Source organism: Colias philodice, chromosome 20, assembly GCF_061535455.1.
Source record: "Colias philodice isolate Cphi_HAF_F1 chromosome 20, ilColPhil1 Martin Lab GWU primary, whole genome shotgun sequence".
NCBI classification, from domain to species: Eukaryota; Metazoa; Arthropoda; class Insecta; order Lepidoptera; family Pieridae; genus Colias; species Colias philodice.
Window position 1 is genome coordinate 8,287,597 of NC_143105.1, and position 19,948 is coordinate 8,307,544.

Sequence of the window (19,948 nt, forward strand, 5' to 3'; positions counted from 1 at the left end):
AGATTATAACTATGTAAGAGTGTTGAAGTAGCGTAAAGATTAGTCGTCAATTTTCACCTACTTATGTTTTAATTATATCCGATCTTATTAGACACCCTGCCGTCTTAATCACATCAAAGCAAGCTGAACATGCACCAGATTATCGCCTTTATATTGATAGCTATAAGGTTGGAAATAAAGCTGAAAAAGTAGATGAAGCAGGGCGTTAAATTAATATCAGAGGGATTATGGGTATTTGCGAATTGACACTAAAAGTGTGCGGACGCTTTGTAGGATTACCGGTACTTATGAATAGATGACGTGTATTTATGACGTATATTATACTCTGCGGCTTTGTACCACCACTGCACTTTTTGCTGGCACGTGGTCGTAATTTAGTTCAAGAGAACATGGTACATTTATTAGGTACCAGAACATCTACAACAATCTAACATCTTGTTCTGATTTGAATCAGCATCGACTCTGCTGGAGATTTCTTCATCTTAATCTTTATTATTCTCTTCATAAACAACGTTACTGATAATATGATAGTGAAGAGTTTAATACATTTCTTTAATTTACATGAAGACAGCTACCAGGGTAAATTATAGATATACTCCTGAATAATAAATTTGGCACTGCAATATGTGCCAACTTTTGATGTAAATATGTGCCAAATTTTCACCTAAAGTAAATCATTCTAGCTTGACGAGTCATCAAAAGTTCGCATTACATAGTACAAACAAAGAAAACCAATATTCAAAACATTTATTTCAAAAATCCATCAGTCATCTTCTTCCACCACGTCCCAAAGATACCGATTCTTGAACTCCGTGATGCACTTTTCCATAGAATCGTCAAATTTCTCATCGCTGATTGGTTCAGGGATTGCATCGTCTTCATCTAGCAGTGACGTCACTGATAGGAGGGTCGAATCTGTGATGTTTATTGTGTCACCAGCGTCACCTCGCTCTGGTCGACTTCTGGTTGTTCCAAGAGTCTGAAAAAAATTGAATTCCAAAATATTTTTTCGGCATGTCCGTTTCTTCACAATGTTTTCCTTCACTGTTCTAGCTGATGATGTTATCAACATGCGCAGATAAATTATACGCCTGGTCTCGATCTCCGGACTTACTTATTGTAATGCTTACAGGAGAATAATGGTAAATTTAGCATGTAATTTACTTACATCAATTATTGCCATGTGCAATATTGGCACTTCCAACTTAAACGGTTTGATCTCTTGTGGCTCTTCATCTAGGTAAGAATGCTCAGTCTTTACCTGCCAAGTGAGCTACAAAATTAATAAATATTTAGATTTTTTTATAAACGTCATCTTAATCTGTTTTATAAGGTTTACACGAAATTATTATAATCTAATTGTAATATTTTATTTATTATTTCTTCTCTTTCATACAGAATTTATTTTTATTTCTACATATAATATCATGTTCTAGATTTAGCATACCCTTCGTAGTCGCCATTTTTCTAAAAATTCATTGGTTTGCTGTAAAGCAGCCCGACTATCTTGCAGGAGTTCATCCAATCTATCTTTAGCACGAATTTGTTTGTATTTGTTTAAAAACTGAAAACAATAACAACGTTCTGAGTGACATTCCCTTGAGAAATTATAAATTATGTAACTATTCATAATTATTTACTGTGCACGAACGGATGTCGTTTTGCACAAAATTTTTCATATACAATTTCTATTCACAGAAACCCTTCTATAGTTCTATAAGAATAAATCACATGACTTCTATTCATTTTACATTTCCAGCATTTACTTACAGCAATAGTCAAGCCCAAGAAAACAATTTCAGTAACAATAAATGGTATACTTATAACATTATCATTTCCCGTCATATCCGACAATTTCTCCTCCCGTATCGACTTCCTAACAAAGCAGACAATTTTGCACAACAACTTTTGAAACATATCCACAAATCCGTTACCCAGTAAGTAGTCAATGAGGAACAGACTGACAAAGCTAAAACAATACAAAGCAACGCTAACAAGCTCAGGAAGCATTTTAGAAGAATTTGGATAACGGGGATAATGATACTACTAATTTACATGATAAAATTATTTCTTAGAAATTCACGAAAGATTTCATTGTCAATATTTGAAATGACGTACCTAATACAGTTGAATACAGTTCAGTAATTGATGAGTAACCAAGAAGCTTATATCTAATACACTGGAGATTTCGGTATGAACATTTGACGTGTAACAAGAAAATTGTTGTGTTCTATCACTTTCACACCTAACTTGGTATTGCCACTGTTAATACGAAGTTTTCCCAAGGCTGTATGCTGTAATATTCTGTGCAAAAGGTTAGTTTTTGTACATGAGTTTGTTGATAAATTGCCAACAACGTCATTCAGAAGCATTGTTGGATGAGACAATTATTATTTATGCTAAATAAAATAAGTATCTGAACCAATTATTAAAAAGCGATATTCCCTGATTATGGGTAGTTACCATAATAAAATTGTAGCAACTCTCACTTTGACAATATGACATAAGAGTGTCAAAAAAATTGCGTCGCTTCGAATATTTAAGTTAATATTGTTGCGTATTTAATAAATATTTTCCGAATATTAATAATGTATTGCATTGTGAAAAATTGCAGAAGTTTTTGGACACCAAATTCTGGCCTATAATTTCACAGGCAAGTGTATATTTACGTTATTTACAATATTCCTCAATACTCATGCATTTACCTGTTTAGAATCATTTTAATGGCAAAAATCGTCAAATTAATCATCATTTTACTAAGCAATCATGTTAAATAAGTTCTTTTCCTAATACTTTCATCATTTTTCAACAAGTTTTCAACAAACAGATTTAACAAGTAAGGTAACCATGATGATGGTTTTTTACGGATAGCGACGATAATATATTGCTAAACAATATTATGATGAACATTTAGAACACCATTTTAAAATTTTTTATACTAGTAATGAAACAACACACGACATCGGTATTGCACTCACATATTGTGGTATGTTCTTTTTTACGTATTTCAGCTTTCCAAAAATGAAATAAAAAGAAATAAATGGCTGTCCATAGTGCCTATCAAGGGTAAAATTTATCAACATGCCAGAATATGCAGTTTGCATTTTAAGCCTGAGGATTACGGTCCAGAAAAAAAATACCTTTTGAAAAGTGCTATACCTTTTTATTTACCACATTCTTGTTACTGCGTCTCGAATGAAACCATTAGTAACCGTAAGTACAGCTCCTGAAAGACATACGAATTTCTGAGAACTGTAATATCGTTACCACACATCAACACTAGCGATGCAACTCTCCCTTTGGAATATTGAAAAGTTTTAGACTGAAGCTTGAGTAACCAAAACGATGTTTTAATGTATGTAGCACTCATTTTAATTAAAAAATCGTAGTATGAGATCAAAAGTTATCAAGCGTTATTTAAAACTATCATTCTCTACCAATTAAAATGGTATGTACCTATAAAGATGATAATTATTCATGTAAGTTGACCAGTAATATTATAATATAAATACTGTTAAAAATATATGTCGTTATTATTTATAGACCATGATTTCTTGTTTTTTTTATTTCGAAAAATCCTGAATATACAAACCAGTGTGGTCACCCACAGAAAGAGACAAAAAACAACACTGACGTCATTCAAGGTTATATTTTCTTGTGACAAGTTAATGGTCATAGTGCAATCTCCAGTGTATTAGATATAAGCTTCTTGTGAGTAACTGTTAACAGCTATAAGTTATAACAAAACATAGATATTTGGAAGCAGAAATTTATTAAGTTGTAATATATAAATCTATTTATAGTGTTTGAAAATAATTATCTCACCTAGCGCATAGTTTTGTAATGTTAAATAGGTACCTATAAATCACGTATAAATATTCCATTATAATAATTATACTGTTGTTATAATCTTGTTATAATGGCAACCAAATACTGAAAACAGTTGCTATAGAAACGAATTTGATTATGCTGTTGACAGAGTCAACCATTTGTAGCAAGTCGGCTCTAACCAGGTTTTTGTATTCGTGTTGAGCTTTGTATATTTTCAAAAATGGTAATTATAGTTTTTATAATTAAAACATTTAAATATTTAATAATAAACCAATATCATCCATATTTAATTGCAATGCAATATTTTAGTAACACTGTATCTACTAAAGATTTCAGTCAATTATAAATTTATTGATTAACTTATTTTTCAGCCACCAAAAGGAGGAAAAGGTGGAGCGAAGAAAGCCCCAGGTATGTAAATAATGCCATAGTAAATTGAATCAATTATTAATAGTACATAAAATTTTAATATTAACTTTTATATTGATTTTTGTTATCAGCAATCGTAATCGATGGAGTGGATACTTCCGAGATGACGCGGGAAAAGCTCGAGCAATTCACGCTCAGAGTAAAAGAAGAACTAGATAAAGAGAGAGAAGAAAGAAATTACTTCCAGTTGGAAAGAGACAAAATAAGAACATTCTGGGAAATTACACGACAGCAACTAGAAGAAGCGAAAGCAGAACTAAGGAACAAGGAAAGAGCTACCGAAGAGGCGCAGGAAGAAAATGAAGCGCTATTGGAAACAGAAAAACAAAAAATAAAACATTTAAAGTACGAACAGCAAGCTGCTTCAGCCGCTTTACGTGCTGAAAATTTAGTAGCATTAAAAGCAGCCAAAGAAGAACACACAGAACAAGAATTAGAATTGCTAAATGACAAACGTGCATTACGCCAAGAAATGAGAGAGAAGATGCTAGCAGCGCAAGACGAATTGCGTCGCGCAAAATTAATTCATGCTGAAGAACTATCAAATACAAGGTCTACGTTTGAAGAAAGAGCAAGACAGATTGAAGATAAAGCAGAGAAGAAACTGCAGGAGACAAAAGTGGAATTAACAGTAAAACATAGAACGGAGATAGCTGAGGTTGAGGATAGAAAGAATAAACAATTGTCTGAACTGATTGCACATCATGAAAGAGCATTTTCGGATTTGAAGAACTATTATAATGATATAACGTTGAATAACTTGGGTAAGTAATTGAGACACTCAAATAATCCGAAACTAGTTTCGTTAAAGAATTGTACCATCCAACATTTCTAATACATCTAAGATATATACATAATATAATATTTCGTAATCAAATTCGCCTTCATTAAATGACGATATTTAATTGAATGACTAAAGATCGGTGACATATAAATTACGTGTATTAAATTATTTCTATAAAATGTAATAATCTTTCAGGATTAATCAGCAGTCTAAAACAACAGATGGAAGATATGCAAAAAGTAAAAGAAAGGGCTGAGAAAATTGCAAGAGATGCTGTGGCTGAAACTAAGAGTCTAAGAGAACCGTTGGAGGCTGCGATAATTGATAACAAGGAGTTGAAACGGCAGATGTCTAACTATGATCGAGATAAAGCGGCGCTGGCGGTGAGTTATTAGAATAAATAAATGATAACCTCCTCCTTTTTTTTGAAGTCGGTTAAAAATATTTAGAATGAAGTGTTATTATTAATAATAATTACGCTATTAATAATAATTACAGTATAGCAATTAATTTCCCTGTCAGTTTAAATTATAATTGTTAATTTCAGGCTAAAACAAAACAACTGGCATCATTGGAAAAACAGTTTGAAGTATTGAAATGGGAATATGAGGTGTTACAAGTTCGTTTCGATAGAATTCTAGCTGAAAGGGATGAATTAAAAGCAAGGTAATTATAACATTTCTTTTCTAAAATATTTTCATACATCATACGGGTTTATAGGTTATTGTTTTAATCAACGCAAAATCATAATCGATAAGCTGTAGAAATATCATAACTTTGTTTCTGTTTCAGAAAAATGACACAGCAAAATAAATGTATAAATAATTATTATTATAAGCTAGCTGACCCGACAGACGTTGCTTTATCTTCGCTCCCCTTATATGGCCGCTATGTTTTCGCATTTTCTTTAAACGCAAAATTAAACGTTTAACGCATTAATAGTAATATAAATAAATTATGATTATAGATTTTCGAGAGCAGTCCTTGAAGTTCAACAGCGAGCGTCTTTGAAAACTGCGCTTTTGGAAGCGAAATTGAAAAATATGGAGGGAAGAGATCTTGGTCCAAGGGAAATGCATGTAAGTTTTTAATTAATTTTATAATATCTATTTCTTCGTATAAATTTATTACTCACGTAAATGATAAAACCAATAGATACTAATTTTTGATTTTAGATGTTGATTTATTACCTGACTAAATATAATTTTATTAAGGGCCGATTTTTCAATGCTTGGATAAAACTTATTCGTCGAATAATTTATAAAACTACAATTTTAAAAACGTATTCTAATTGCCCGTATTTGACAGTTTACGTGACATTTTAATATTATCGTGTAATACTTTATTGGACGGATAAGTTTTATCCAAGAATTGAAAAATCGGCCCTTAATGTATGCTTCTTTCAAAAATGACCGTAGGAACTATTGAGACTAAAAGACACACAAGTAGAAGATCTCCGGTATGAAGCAGCAAGGCTCAGGAAAGCTCATGATGACCTTCTGGCTACGTATGAAGCGAAATTGGCCAAACTTGGGGTACCAGCTGAAGAACTAGGGTTCAAGTAAGTTTAGCGCCATCTAGTAGATTCGACGTGAACTAACATAGTTTCCGAAATTATGGTTGATGCTAATGCTCTTGAGCGTTTTCAAAAAAAAGTGTACCATGCCTGAATTTATGGATAAATTTTAAATGTTGCATTTTTAATGAAATTTTGATTTAGAAATTTTAAATATACATCATAGTAAGTGAAATTGTATTTAATTTCTTGCAGATTAATTTGTTTTACGAGAAATCATCAAAATAAATTGGGACTGTGAAAAAAAGTGTCAGTTTTGCGACAGTCATTAATGCTCATGTAACTATTAACTACGAAGAAAGACGCAAAATATTTTGATTGTGTTACGAAGATTATAACATACATTATTTAAAAAATAGAAAATTGAAGTCGACAAATTAATAAAATTCCTATTAAACGAGCTTTAAGTTCTGTTTTGCCACAGCTGATGCCAAAGTAGCCGTTACTTTTACGATACTTAATACATTTCGATTAAAATCGGCAAAGTGGTTATTTTATTTCGGAACAGTAAAACCATTTTAAATATTGAAATCAAATTATTTGTGTCTCGTATAATAAAAAAATGTAAAAACTAAAATTTTTCTTGTCGCAAAACGGGGGACTGTCGCAAAACCGATAGACCATTTTTCATAAGGCTAGGTTTATATTGAATCCAATTAACATGGTTAAAATAAAACCGAGAATATGTTTACAAAAATTTTATTTAAGTCTCATAAAAAAAATACACCAACACATAGTTTGACACAGTATCAATTTTAGGGTAAAACTCAGAGTTACACTACCTACACCTTTTAACTTTCCATACATGTATCACATATTATGTATTCAGGGTATACCTGCTGACCAACGCATTCATTGCAATACCATTTTTTGCAAATTATACATGTCCTTTTTGGTCCCGAGATCAGTGAAACCTAAAAATATGAAAAAATTATAAAAATTATGAAGAATATTACAATGACAATCTAGACTTGGCTTTATGCTGCAGTTTTGCGACTTTTCTTGTCAGCCTATAGGTCACGAAGCAAAATGTTGCAAAACTGACGTGACGTTTTCTTTTCAGTTTTTAGTCAAAATTATATTCTGACGAAAAAATGTGCCTACACTGATTATCAAATGTAAATAACGGTTAATGAATATATTGCTCATCTTCTGAAAGTATTTAAACGATGTTTACTTCCCTGTATCGGTCAATTAGGGAAAGCTGGCATGTTCACAGTACTCACACTTATGCAATTTCACTTACAGTATGTTCAAAAATAAATGCGACTCTAGTTTCATTTTAGACTTGAATTGTAAAATGGGTGCGTTGTAGATAATATATATATATGCAAATATAATTACTTATGAAAGCTCTCATAATTTACCTGTAAAATTATAATTTAAAAGTAAATCAATTGATGAAGTTAATTATTTATTCTAATAATAATCAATTGGATAAAAGTATTAATAATCATTCAATTATCAAATAATAATTAAATTCCTGACTTTGGTCGAGTAAAGATATCTAAGAAATATTATATTTGTAGTAAGTACGTAATACCTACCAATACGCGCTAACAAATATGTGTTACATGTTTATTGTATAATTTTCACACTATTGGTTTTAAACTCAAACTCAAACATTTATACAATTAGACTTCTTCTAGAAGCACTTTTGAATCGTCATAACAGTTTAACAGTTTTAACAATTACCACCAATTCAGAAAGCAGTATCTATAGAGAAGAAGAAGAATCTATTTAATCATAATCGTAATCTTCTACTTCACTGTAACTTTCATCGTTCGAAGAACTCGATGTTTCGTTGTCGGAATTTCTTAATGTTATTATAAATGAGTCAGTGTAATTATCTACTTTTGGTTCTAATTGAATATATTTTTCCTCATGTTCTCGCGTCTTTCTCCAAACGTCACTAAACATATCCAGACTAATAGCATTTGCTTCCTTTCTAAATAATTCTTCCACAGTTTTCAAGTTAAAGTTCACATTTTGTGATGCTACTTTCCCTTTAATTATGCCCCATAGTAACTCTATTGGGTTGAGTTCTGGATGGTATGGTGGAAGGCGCAATACACTATGTCCATGATCTTTGAGGATTGCATCAAGTAGGTAAAAATTGTGTATAGTTTGGCTTATTTTTTTTAATAATGTGATAACTCTGATTATTAATTAGTAATTTGATTTTTGAAAAAAAAAATGCCGATTTTAGTCAAAATTTATATTTTTCTAACAAGATCCTTATCATCCAAATTTCCACCTTGGTGAGAAAAATTGACATTTCTAATGAAAATGAACAAAAATTTAAATGATTTTATTAAATACTGTAAAATAGTCTATAATTCTTCCATTTACTGTATCACAAAATTCTTCATAGATTTTTAGATATTCGTACTACACCAATTACATCACCCTGTATTTATAAACAATTGCAAAATATGACACATACATAGGCCGGGAGATACTGACACAAAATTTCGGGTCATTTGTAACAGAATGGCGGTTCTACAGAGGTCTTATTACGCAATGACTAAAAGAAAAATGATGGTCAGAACTCAGAACGCTGGTACCGGCGGACTAGTCGCGTGGGCGTTAGTCGAACTCGTCGGATAAATAGCGAAAGTCAAACAATTTGTAACACAAAAATTTTAGAATTCACCGATAGCCCATAAAAAAGATGTAGGCGGTAGTGTCATGCCATACTTTTCCGGTGTAACTTACAGCCCCCCATACCGACGCGATGCGTTGATTAAAAAAAAAACAATTCAAACATTTGTACCAGGCTAACTTTTGCACAGGTAATCATCATCGTGCAGACATTTACGAAAATCGCCATGCCATACTTTTCGGACGATTCCAAATGGCCACCATACCGCCGAAAATCTGCAAAAAAAAATTTTTTTTCGCCAAACAATTTGTACCAGTATTGCATTTGGATTTTTGGAGAGTATTTGATAAAATGTGACCATTATTATATTTGCCATACTTCTAGTAGGGGGAAAAAGTGCTGCCATACTTGAAAATTAATTTATTCGTCACGTTTCAAAAATACGACTGTACAATACGTAAAATAATTTTTTACAGTATGGGATCATTATATTCTGTTTGTTTGTATACAATTATTCTACCTAGAAAAAAATATCGCAGATTGCAAACATGGGGCGGATGATTGTAAGACTTAAGCCAAGACGTAAAAAAAAATGAAAAGAATTGGCGATTTGTACCAGTACGGCATTTTTGGAAAGTATATGATGCAACGTGACCATTATTATATTTGCCATACTTTTAATAGAGGGAAAAATTAGTGCCATACTGCTACAAATCGTTCAAACTACGAATAAAATCTTACAATAAGAAAAAAATCTTATACACATTCGCCACCTCCCACAGGTATGGCATTATCACACTTCTATTTATAATCATTCAGGAGTTGTTGAAAAAAAAATGTAGGGTGGTACAAATCGTTTGGCGAGAAAAAAAAATTCAAAAATTTGCAGATTTTCCGCGGTATGGCGACCATTTGGAATCGTCCGAAAAGTATGGCATGGCGATTTTAGTAAATGGCTGCACGATGGTTACCTGTGCAAAAGTGAGCCCGGTACAAATGGTTGAATTGTTTTTTTTAAATCAACGCATTCACGTCGGTATGGCGGACTGTAAGTCACATCGTAACTGTATGGCATGACACTACCGCCTACATCTTTTTTAAGGGCTATCGGTAAATTCTAAAATTTTTGTGTTACAAATCGTTGGACTTTCGCTATTTATCCGACGAGTGTGACTAACACCCACGCGACTAGTCCGCCAGTACCAGCGTTCTGACCATCATTTTTCTTTTTGTCATTGCGTACTAAGACCCCTCTAGACCGCCATCCTGTTACAAATGACCCGAAATTTTGTGTCAGTATCTCCCGGCCTAACATGTGCAATGTGTAAATGTGTTGACGTTCCAGCTCTTCTTAATATACCTATATCAAGTAATAATATGTCTCAAACCAGACAGTAGAAATTGCAACGGCCGTTGCACTCACAAAACACTTCTGTTTTACTCGAACTGTATTTGAAAATAAGCTTTTTTAAATTAGCGGACGGTGAAAGTAAACGATAATTTTGCCATTTATAAAATTCAAATAGTAATCTAAAATTTGTAAGTGGCATTATTAGCCGTGATAAACCCGACATGTCCGGTCGGTACCACTTTTTAAGATATTTTTGGAAATCAAATTGCTTTTAAACGATTATAAGGCCTTAATTATGAACTACATGCGACGATTCGCAAATAAATGTACTTTTAGATGACACTAAAACTTATGGTACCTTGGTATAAAACTTTTTAGAATCGCTTCTCTAACATCGAAGAACTTGGATGGGGACACGCCAAAAACTGACACTTTAGTTTTAAAAATGATTATTTAAAAAATATTACGCAATGTTTCCGTGAATTAATTGTTTGCATTTATCAAATTATGATGTATTTAATACTTTTCAAGCATTATATAATTAGCCATCATATAAATTTTACTTGTTATTCGACTTGAAACACAGGGGACAGGCCGAAAGTGAGGGGTACACTTTTTTTTGAAAACGCTCTCTTGATAATCGTAAAAAAATAAATAAAATATCTAAGTTACTATAACAAATATTATAAATTAAAGTAATAGATTAAACCTTTCCTATTATTATAGAGAATTATTATGTTTAAAAATTATCTGTTTTTATTTTTCAGACCTTTGAAAGCGGTTGCCGTAGCAGGTCTCTCTCCTATAATTGGTCAAGGTCCAGCTGGTTTAGTTACAAAGGATCAAATATAAATTATTAACTTTACGATTGTTTATAATTGTTTTGATTTATATATACGGTCTATTAATTAAAAATTATTATTGTTTTGAAAAGCAATTTTTTGTATAAGCGCCATCTATGTTAAAAGTATGTAACTTACGAAGCTTTGCATTCTGGTATGCTAAATTTTCTACTAGTCAAAAGATGGCGCTATAACCAATTACAATATATGTACGTTCGAAATTAAAAAAATATTAATTTTTGTAATGGCAGATGGCTACTTCTTAAACCCTATTGAACGTTAAAAGGCATTTTAAGTAGCAAATATTAGAACTTTGAAGTGTAATTATTATTAAAAAAAAAAGGATACCATAATATCTACTATCTCATAAACCATGCGCTTAAATTATTAAAATGTAGGTATTATTGTATTATTCCGACCACAGGAATAATTATTACTGTCACGATGTTTCTAAATAAATTTTATACAAAAATATTTTTAAATTAATCTGTAAATACGGCTTTTAGCGTGTCAGCTCAGAGCAATCAGTAATAATATATCTGAAATGGTCGTTTAGCTTCCACAATACTCGATATTATCAGTATTTTAATTGCCAATATATTATGAAAAGTTTTCTTAATTCTTCAGTTATTTATACCGACCTTTCGAACCAATTATTTTTCGACCATTTACAATATCAAAGACAAAATTAGACACGTAAAGGTCACAATAAATGAAACACCATTGAAGCCAATAAATATTATATTTACTACTAGATTCCATCATTTATATATTTATGTACAAAACGATCATAAGGCAACAGTTCAAAATTAATGAAAAATGCATTTACGATGAAATTTTTAAATTTATTAGCGAGAAAAAATGCGCCAATTAATAAGTTTTCGTGTGTGCTCTACTTTTACTTTAATAAATTATTAATAAATACAAATATTTAACATATTTGAAGTTGAACTAAAATATATTATTTGAATTTACATATTTTATATTTAAAACTACCAATTCTTTCCACACAATGTAACAATTACGGTAAGTATAATATCTCATAAAATAAAGAGCTTGAAAATTATAAAAAATTCAGGAAGAAATTATTGAACACACATGAAAACTCTTTGTTTCTATCCTACTTGCACTTACAAACTAAATTGCTTAAATTATATCTAAATTCTAAAGTTTCAACAAATTTACATTCAGTGGTGTTAGCTAATAAGCTTACATTTAAATTTGTAAAAAATGACGTGCTTATATAGGAATATTAATTAAAATTAAATTAATACAATAAATTATTGTTTTATAACAACCAAAGTACGGAACCAGCGTATTTCATATATTTAAATTAATTTTATAAATACATTTATTGATAATATTTTGTTATTATGCATATAGTTTTTCTTGTCAAAAAAATTAAAAGTATTTTTAGCAAATTGGGCATTGCGTTATTATTTTATAATTAAACATTGTGTTGATTTAAATTTGCATATTTAAAAGAAAACCCATTCGGTTAAATTATTTGCTATTAGAAGCGAAGTAATTGAATATGATAACATTCCAAAACGCCCTGAAATTATCAAACCAGACTCGAAGCAATATTATTTTAATTGTGCCCGTATTTACTTAAGCGATTGCTAGGCATATTTGCAACATAAATTATATTAATTTATTAAATTCAAAATTAAAGCCATTTTTATAACATCTTTCAATACCGTATTACAAGGAATATCATAAAAAAATTTTTTTGAAATATCTGATTATTGGCTTGAAATTAAAGACTGTACTCAGTCATACATTAGTTTGTTAAATTAACAATACATTTTGATTCTTAACACATTGCTTTATAGTTGATCTTTGACTGTCAAGTGCAGCTTAAATGTGCCAGACTTTTCTCCAAATAATATTATAATGTACACACTATGTGTGCAGAATTTCAAGAATTGTATATAATCAGGGAAATATTTACAACAAAGTTTGGAAGCTTATAAATGAATATAAAAGCGGTTTTTTCTTATATTTAATTCTGGACAGGTTTCTGTTAGAAAGCGTTCGGTGAGACCACATTTTGGCAGTGACTGTGGTTAACGACAATGTATTAAATATTAATTTGAGTGCCAACTATTAATATTTCGGTCAGTTAGAGACGTAATTTGCCTGTTTATTTTGGCTATTGTGGCTATTATGGCTATGGCTCCTCCACTCAAGCGACAGCCCAAGCCCAGGTTCAAGTTCCCGTCAAGGGGGGACGCCCTTGCGCATGTCGCTACCAGGGTGAACCTTCAGTTCACACGTCCGCGTTAAAATGTAGAAGCCCTTCTGGCTAACATTGAGAGACACCACACCAAAAAAACTAGACATTATTTTTTGTGTTTTAACTATGTAATTTTAACTCATCGTTGAACCCACATAATGCACTATTAAACCAGCATCATTCGCAAACAACCATAATAAACAGGCAATCACTTCAAATTTTTTAAATTCAAAAAAACAAAATACACATTTAGATATCTGCATTATTTGATCTACATCTAAACAACTTAAGTGCACTGTGGAAATGTGAAGCCTTATATTAATTTTCGCATATTATTATACTGTTTTGATTGGTTAATGCTATACATAATATAATATTACCTATTGTTATTCCATCACAATAAGCGTTATCACATCGAAGCAAATATTCACAAACTTACAGATTACAAAAGGAACATGTAAATAAATGATATCAATTCTATATAGTATAAACTTAATAAAATACGATAATATAAGTTTCAACATTTCTCTTAGATTATTTTAGCGTAGTTCGGATCTCTGTGAAAAGCTTTACATGGGCTTTACCTAAAATAATTTGACATTAATTCACAACTTGATATTTTGTGATTGCTTTTCGAGACGAATTATAATACAAGGTGTCCTTCTATTGGTATACTAAGCGCGAAGGAACTTGTAGTTTTGCATACACTGATCACGTAAAAAATATTTAAACAACAAAATCACGTCAAAACTTTTCCTGAAAATCTATGTTTTCTTCTCTAGCTCCGCGCAGCCGGCATATACCGCTTCTCTAATGTGAGCATTTTGTCTATGAAAACATAATCTTAAACGATATCTCATGTGCGGGTGGCAAATTTGGGCGTGTTGCTTGTTAGGGGTGTACACATAGAGTTTTAAGAATTCATCTATCCGAAAAAAAATGCGTCTGGAATTTTATTAGTATTTTTTTACGTACTCAGCGTATGCAAAACTATAACCTCCTTTGAGCTTAGTATACAAAAAGTGGGACACCCTGTATAACTGAAAACATTATAATAACATCACCAAGTAATTATTATAATTAATTACAATTAATAAAGTTAAACAAGCGTACAATAAATTATTATGTTTAGTATTTTTTTTTCTTTTTTACATACTAAATGTGCGCGTGGGTACTTTGCGATATTCTAAAAATATTCTAAGCGTCCTTATTACAATCTTAATTATTGAATTATTAATTAATAATCTATAAATTTCAACATTTCTTCCTAATAAACATGTATATCCAAATTATATAGCTATATTTCGTGGTGAAAAATAAATATTTATCAATGATTTAATTTTTAAGTATAAGGTAAACCATAGATTTCTCGTCAATACAGTACAGTTGTTACGTAATATTATTGTATAAATATAAATAGTGTATGCTTACGTTTATACACAAGCCTTCTAACTTATAATTCATATGACAAACAATTATGATATTCATATCAACCGTCAGAGTAACATTAAAAGCATTATTACAACATTACAATATTATTAAATTATAGAAATATAAAAGGAAAACATGTATAAAAACAATAAGTATTATCAATTTTATTTCGTGTAACAATATCAAGCGAATTCCAAAACGTTTATAATAAGATACATTTTATATTAATCCGAGCGTATTCGGAATAACACAGTCGTCTTTTTTATATTATAAGTATTTATTTTACACATAAAATAACAATGACACACAACATGGAAAAGGCTTTCTTTTCTAGCGGCTTCTAGAAGCTTTTATTTCTATTTTATTACACACATAAGTAAGCAGGGTAGTTATAATTTTATTGAGATAAAAAAAACTTTGAGTGACACAGTTAAAATTGTCTATTTAGAGAATAAATGAAATTTTAGTAGTATTCAAAAAGCAAAGAAAAATCTTTCGTTATTATAATTCATTTTATGAAAAGAAATGCATTTTAGCAACAAAGTTTTCACATGAAAATGATGTTATCGTTAAATGTCTTAGCTCATCTAAGATTGAAGAAATTCGAGTTGAAAGTGTAAATTTATCAGCGAAAAGCCTTAAGCCACCTAAATAAACCAATTAAAGTTTCCAAAACGGTTTATTTTTGAGCATTATTAGACGGAGTATTACTTTTAGTACAGCAGTTATGATTGGAAAAGCACGTTCGATCGATAGACGCCACATACCAAATAACATCTTTTGTTTTTGGTTGGATAGTCGGTACGGATCACTATAATGGACAATAAATATCGTTGAATTTTTAAAAAGTTTAGGCTCGGGACGGAAGAATCAATACTTGCTACTGGCAGGGACGACTCGTGAATCATTTGTTTAGAATTACGAATGGTAAATGGTATAAAATATAAATTTTAAAAATAATTAAATAGCGCAACACTTTAAAATAAGATTGAATTAATTACAATATTCATTTGATGTTAAATTATCTTATCCTATCTACGAGAAATTAATGAAAGTTACATTCAAAATAACGACCGTTTAAGCTGTGTTTAATCGTTCGATTATTACATACTCTTACTTATAACCTTGTTCATGTAATTATTTACACTAACCTCAGTTTAAATGGATTTACCAGCGTTTTGCTATAATATTTCATTGTTTAGCACGCGTGCATTTGACACATACATCATACGACCACACTTGAAAAATTCCTAAATCTTCCGTGACAACGATTGATCACAATTTTCGATAACTAAAACATAAAATTAATCTAAATTTCGTTACTAAATGAACTAGCTAATAAGCGACGTCATCGTTAACTCACTAATAACTTAAAATATCTTGGTACCGTTCCCGTTGCATTGCTAAAATCTCTCGGTACCTTTTTTGTTACGATGCTAAAATCTCTTGGTACCGTTCCCATTACATTGCTAAAATCTCTTGGTACCGATCCCGTTACATTGCTAAATCTTTTGGTACCGTTTCCGTTACATTATTAAAAACGAATTTGATTCGTTCGTCAGCTGTCACGGAATGTCACAACACAAGCACTTCACTCGAAGCGAAAGCACGCAGGCGAGAGATTACAAGTCCATTGAAATGTTCAATTCATGATGCACTTTGTATCCAAAGCATTTTCAGGAGCCGTGTCATCTGAAAGCAAAGTTTAGAAGTTGAGACTTGTCAATAGTATTTATCAAGATTTTATAACTCTTATTAGAACTTGTCTCTTCAATCGTAGTTGATGAGAAATTGACTTTTCGATCGTATTATCAAGATTTCATTACTTTTGTCTCTTCAAACGTATTAACTAAATTTTCGATGAAACCATGACACTATTTACTGAGAGTAAATTGAAATGTAAATTTATTGAAAGGAAAATAAAATTTGTTAGGTACCACTTTGAAACACATTTTTCTCTTGAGTTGTTTTAGTTGGGATTGGACATCACGAATTCACGAGTAAGGTTGTGAATTATAATTTGATATTTATATTCTTGCTGTGTAACCACTTAATATCTTTTTTCATTATCTAATGGTACTCTTTAAAATTGATATTTAAGGATTAGGTACACATGCACAAAATCATATTAAATTCAAATATAAATATCTTATAATAAAAATGCAAGCAATTTTTCGTGCCACGAGAACATAAAAAAGCATAGGTACATTAAATGGTATTAAATCAAATTGTGTACCAATTGTAGATCAAAACGTGTAAACTGTAAATGGTAAAGCAAGTAGCATAACATAAAAAAGAACATCAAGTTAGTTCAAAAAAAAGCAGGCAGACAATCCAGGTAAAATACTGTTTCCTAAGCTGCTTGGTTATTTAATCCAATTACTCCAATTAACATGCTCTATGCATAAATTTGCATCACTAACCAATTCAAAAGCTTATCTGAAATTTATATATCGACGAACCTACTTGCTGGAATTAAAAAGGTGAATAGTCATACAAATTATAAACGCAATTTTGTTTCACTTTTAAATCTTTTCGTGAATCTTGCAATTGCAAATGTGCTCGAAATCATAAAGCAAAAGAAGAAAGTATGAATGCAAATCATTGGAAAGCTACCTTTTCAGTTTGAATTCGAAATTTCATTCACCATACCTTTGTAACTCTAGTTTCATTAGGCGTTCACGAAAGATGATTTGGTCCTGTCGAAGAAATTTATTCACAATTTATGTTATGAGTTACTAAAATTTTTGTATGAGATTCATCTGATTTGATTAGTTTTCCCTACATAATTTACTCCTTTCCAATAAGAATAGTTCTTCCAGATACTAAACTACATTCATGCGTTACTACATTGTTAAAATATTTATTTCACATCAATATTTAGGTAAAATTTTTACACAAATCTACATGTTTATGAAATATTCTACTCTCTACAACTATTTCCACCATCAAACAAATATAATTAAATTAAATCTTTCTTCTACTTACCCAGACAGTGACGCAGAGTTGGAAATAGGAGGACTATTTGATTCAAAGCCCTCCTTTGGTTTATCGTTAGCTAACTGCAACTTTAATTGGTGGCCAAAACAAGCTAAATCTTCCCTAAATGTATCGGACCCAGGAGTCGTTGGTTTTCCATCGTCTCCTGTTGCCATGGCCTCAGCATCACTTTGCAGAGGCGCTTGTTCAGATTCCTCCTCAGTATTGTAAATTTTAAAGTACGCAATTGTTAGGTATATCACCGAAATAAAAAAGGATGGAATCGGAATGGCCATGGCGTAAACTAAATTGAGCGTATTCTGCCACATGTCCAATTCCGTGATCACTAATCCGGGGTCAACGCGACTATAATAACAAGTATAATTGTTGCCCAGTGGTCTATATTTGCCATAAAATATAGTACAATTTAAAATAGGTGGATAACCGCATCCCTTAACGTTCGGGAATAACCTAGCACCAGTGAAATACCATTCTGAGTCGTTGCCTTGCAATCCTGTTGGAATAACTTCGGGCAATTCTAAATCTTCCATTTCGGTGTCTATTTTATCCAACGGTGATTCGTAGTTTTCGTAATCGTAATCTTTCCTCAGAGATCTTTCAGCTCTGATGAGAGCTTCGTAATCGGTGGCTGATATATTCGGAGGGTAGCCAAGTTTGTAGTTAACTCGTATCTGAGTGCATTCGAAGAGGTCTTTGGTACAACCTTCCCTGCAGGACGCCCAGGAGCAGTTGCTCGCGCCGACCAAATGCTTCACTTCAGCCGTGACACATAACGCGCCGACGGGATCAAACTGCATGAATATGGTGGTGAAGGCTGGCTCTATCACGAACGGTACTAAGAAGAGGAAGGCGAACAGGCTGAATATCGCGAGAAGGACGAACGTAGCTGTCGTGTAGAACAGAAGTTTCTCGAGGAATGTGGGAGGTATCGGCAGTTTTTCTTCTTCGTCGGCCATGTTGGCGTGAGCTCGCTAGAAGCGATCATAGCGCTTGTTTCAGCTCGGCTGTATCATTTCAAGCTTTATCAGTCTTAATGAGTTAACACTTTAAACGAGTTGTATACTTTTATTAAAAACGTCGTATTTACATTTTTAGCGTGCATGTTTTATAAAGGCTAGCTTGTAATTATTGATAATTTCATATCTGTTCGATTGTTTATACTCCTATTATAGAGCAATGTTGAATCATTTGCTAAATAAGTTCGTCATTTTTAAACAACTTCATGTTTATGTTCATTTCCATATTTGAATAATGGATCACGATAATTTAAATAAATATTGCTTCGTTAAATGTTCATGAATTCATCAATTATTACATTGTTCGATACGTCCCCTAAATCATTGATTTACATAATAAGATGCTGCTGGTTATAAAACTCTTAAAAATCGTTTAACATTTTTAAATACAATAATTGGAACCTTCAATGAAACTATATAATAATTCTAATTCAGTTTATATATCTTTATTATGTACTTAGTTAATAATAAAATATCTCCCAAATAAACACCTATTTCACTTGTAGACCCTAAATATTCAAACTACTGATAAACTTACTATCTTGAAGGCCAGTTTTTTTCTAATTTTTGTATCTAAATATCACAGAATCACGCTTGTAATATGACTATATAATATCCAAAAACAAAACCCACAGTAAAAGGACGTTGAATCTTGACAAAATGTCAATATCAGGAAGGACAAACATGATATAATGCATCATTAATCACTATACCTACTATAACTATAGTGATATAAGTACCTATAAAATATGTCCAATGGAATGTTAGGTACAAGCCGACGCCTGCCTGTCTACCGAGCGTATCGATTCGACCACCAGCCGTCAGATATTTCTGGCAAGAATAT

General features: G+C 31.5%; 3 protein-coding genes across 4 annotated transcripts; 1 reads left to right on the forward strand and 2 right to left on the reverse strand.

Moving 5' to 3' along the window:
- Positions 1 to 763: 763 nt before the first annotated feature.
- On the reverse strand, positions 764 to 2,010 carry LOC149479583 (uncharacterized). Its single transcript, XM_089707771.1, has 4 exons — positions 1,771 to 2,010; positions 1,448 to 1,564; positions 1,169 to 1,273; positions 764 to 979 (listed from the first exon to the last, which is right to left on the reverse strand). Exons 1-4 carry the CDS (start codon positions 2,008 to 2,010, stop codon positions 764 to 766), a joined length of 678 nt encoding a protein of 225 aa, XP_089563897.1.
- A 2,338-nt stretch (positions 2,011 to 4,348) lies between these two features.
- Gas8 (Growth arrest specific protein 8) lies at positions 4,349 to 11,428 on the forward strand. Its single transcript, XM_089708241.1, has 6 exons — positions 4,349 to 5,024; positions 5,240 to 5,427; positions 5,592 to 5,710; positions 6,012 to 6,123; positions 6,463 to 6,605; positions 11,344 to 11,428. Exons 1-6 carry the CDS (start codon positions 4,364 to 4,366, stop codon positions 11,426 to 11,428), a joined length of 1,308 nt encoding a protein of 435 aa, XP_089564367.1. The 5' UTR covers positions 4,349 to 4,363.
- A 1,379-nt stretch (positions 11,429 to 12,807) lies between these two features.
- Positions 12,808 to 19,154, reverse strand: tipE (temperature-induced paralytic E). 2 transcript variants are annotated; one of them, XM_089707775.1, is made up of 3 exons: positions 18,077 to 19,154; positions 17,741 to 17,787; positions 12,808 to 16,780 (listed from the first exon to the last, which is right to left on the reverse strand). In XM_089707775.1, exons 1-2 carry the CDS (start codon positions 19,042 to 19,044, stop codon positions 17,760 to 17,762), a joined length of 996 nt encoding a protein of 331 aa, XP_089563901.1. In that variant the 5' UTR covers positions 19,045 to 19,154; the 3' UTR covers positions 12,808 to 16,780; positions 17,741 to 17,759. The 2 variants fall into 2 exon arrangements, with proteins under 2 accessions (XP_089563901.1, XP_089563902.1); XM_089707776.1 differs by lacking the exon at positions 17,741 to 17,787.
- Positions 19,155 to 19,948: the final 794 nt, after the last annotated feature.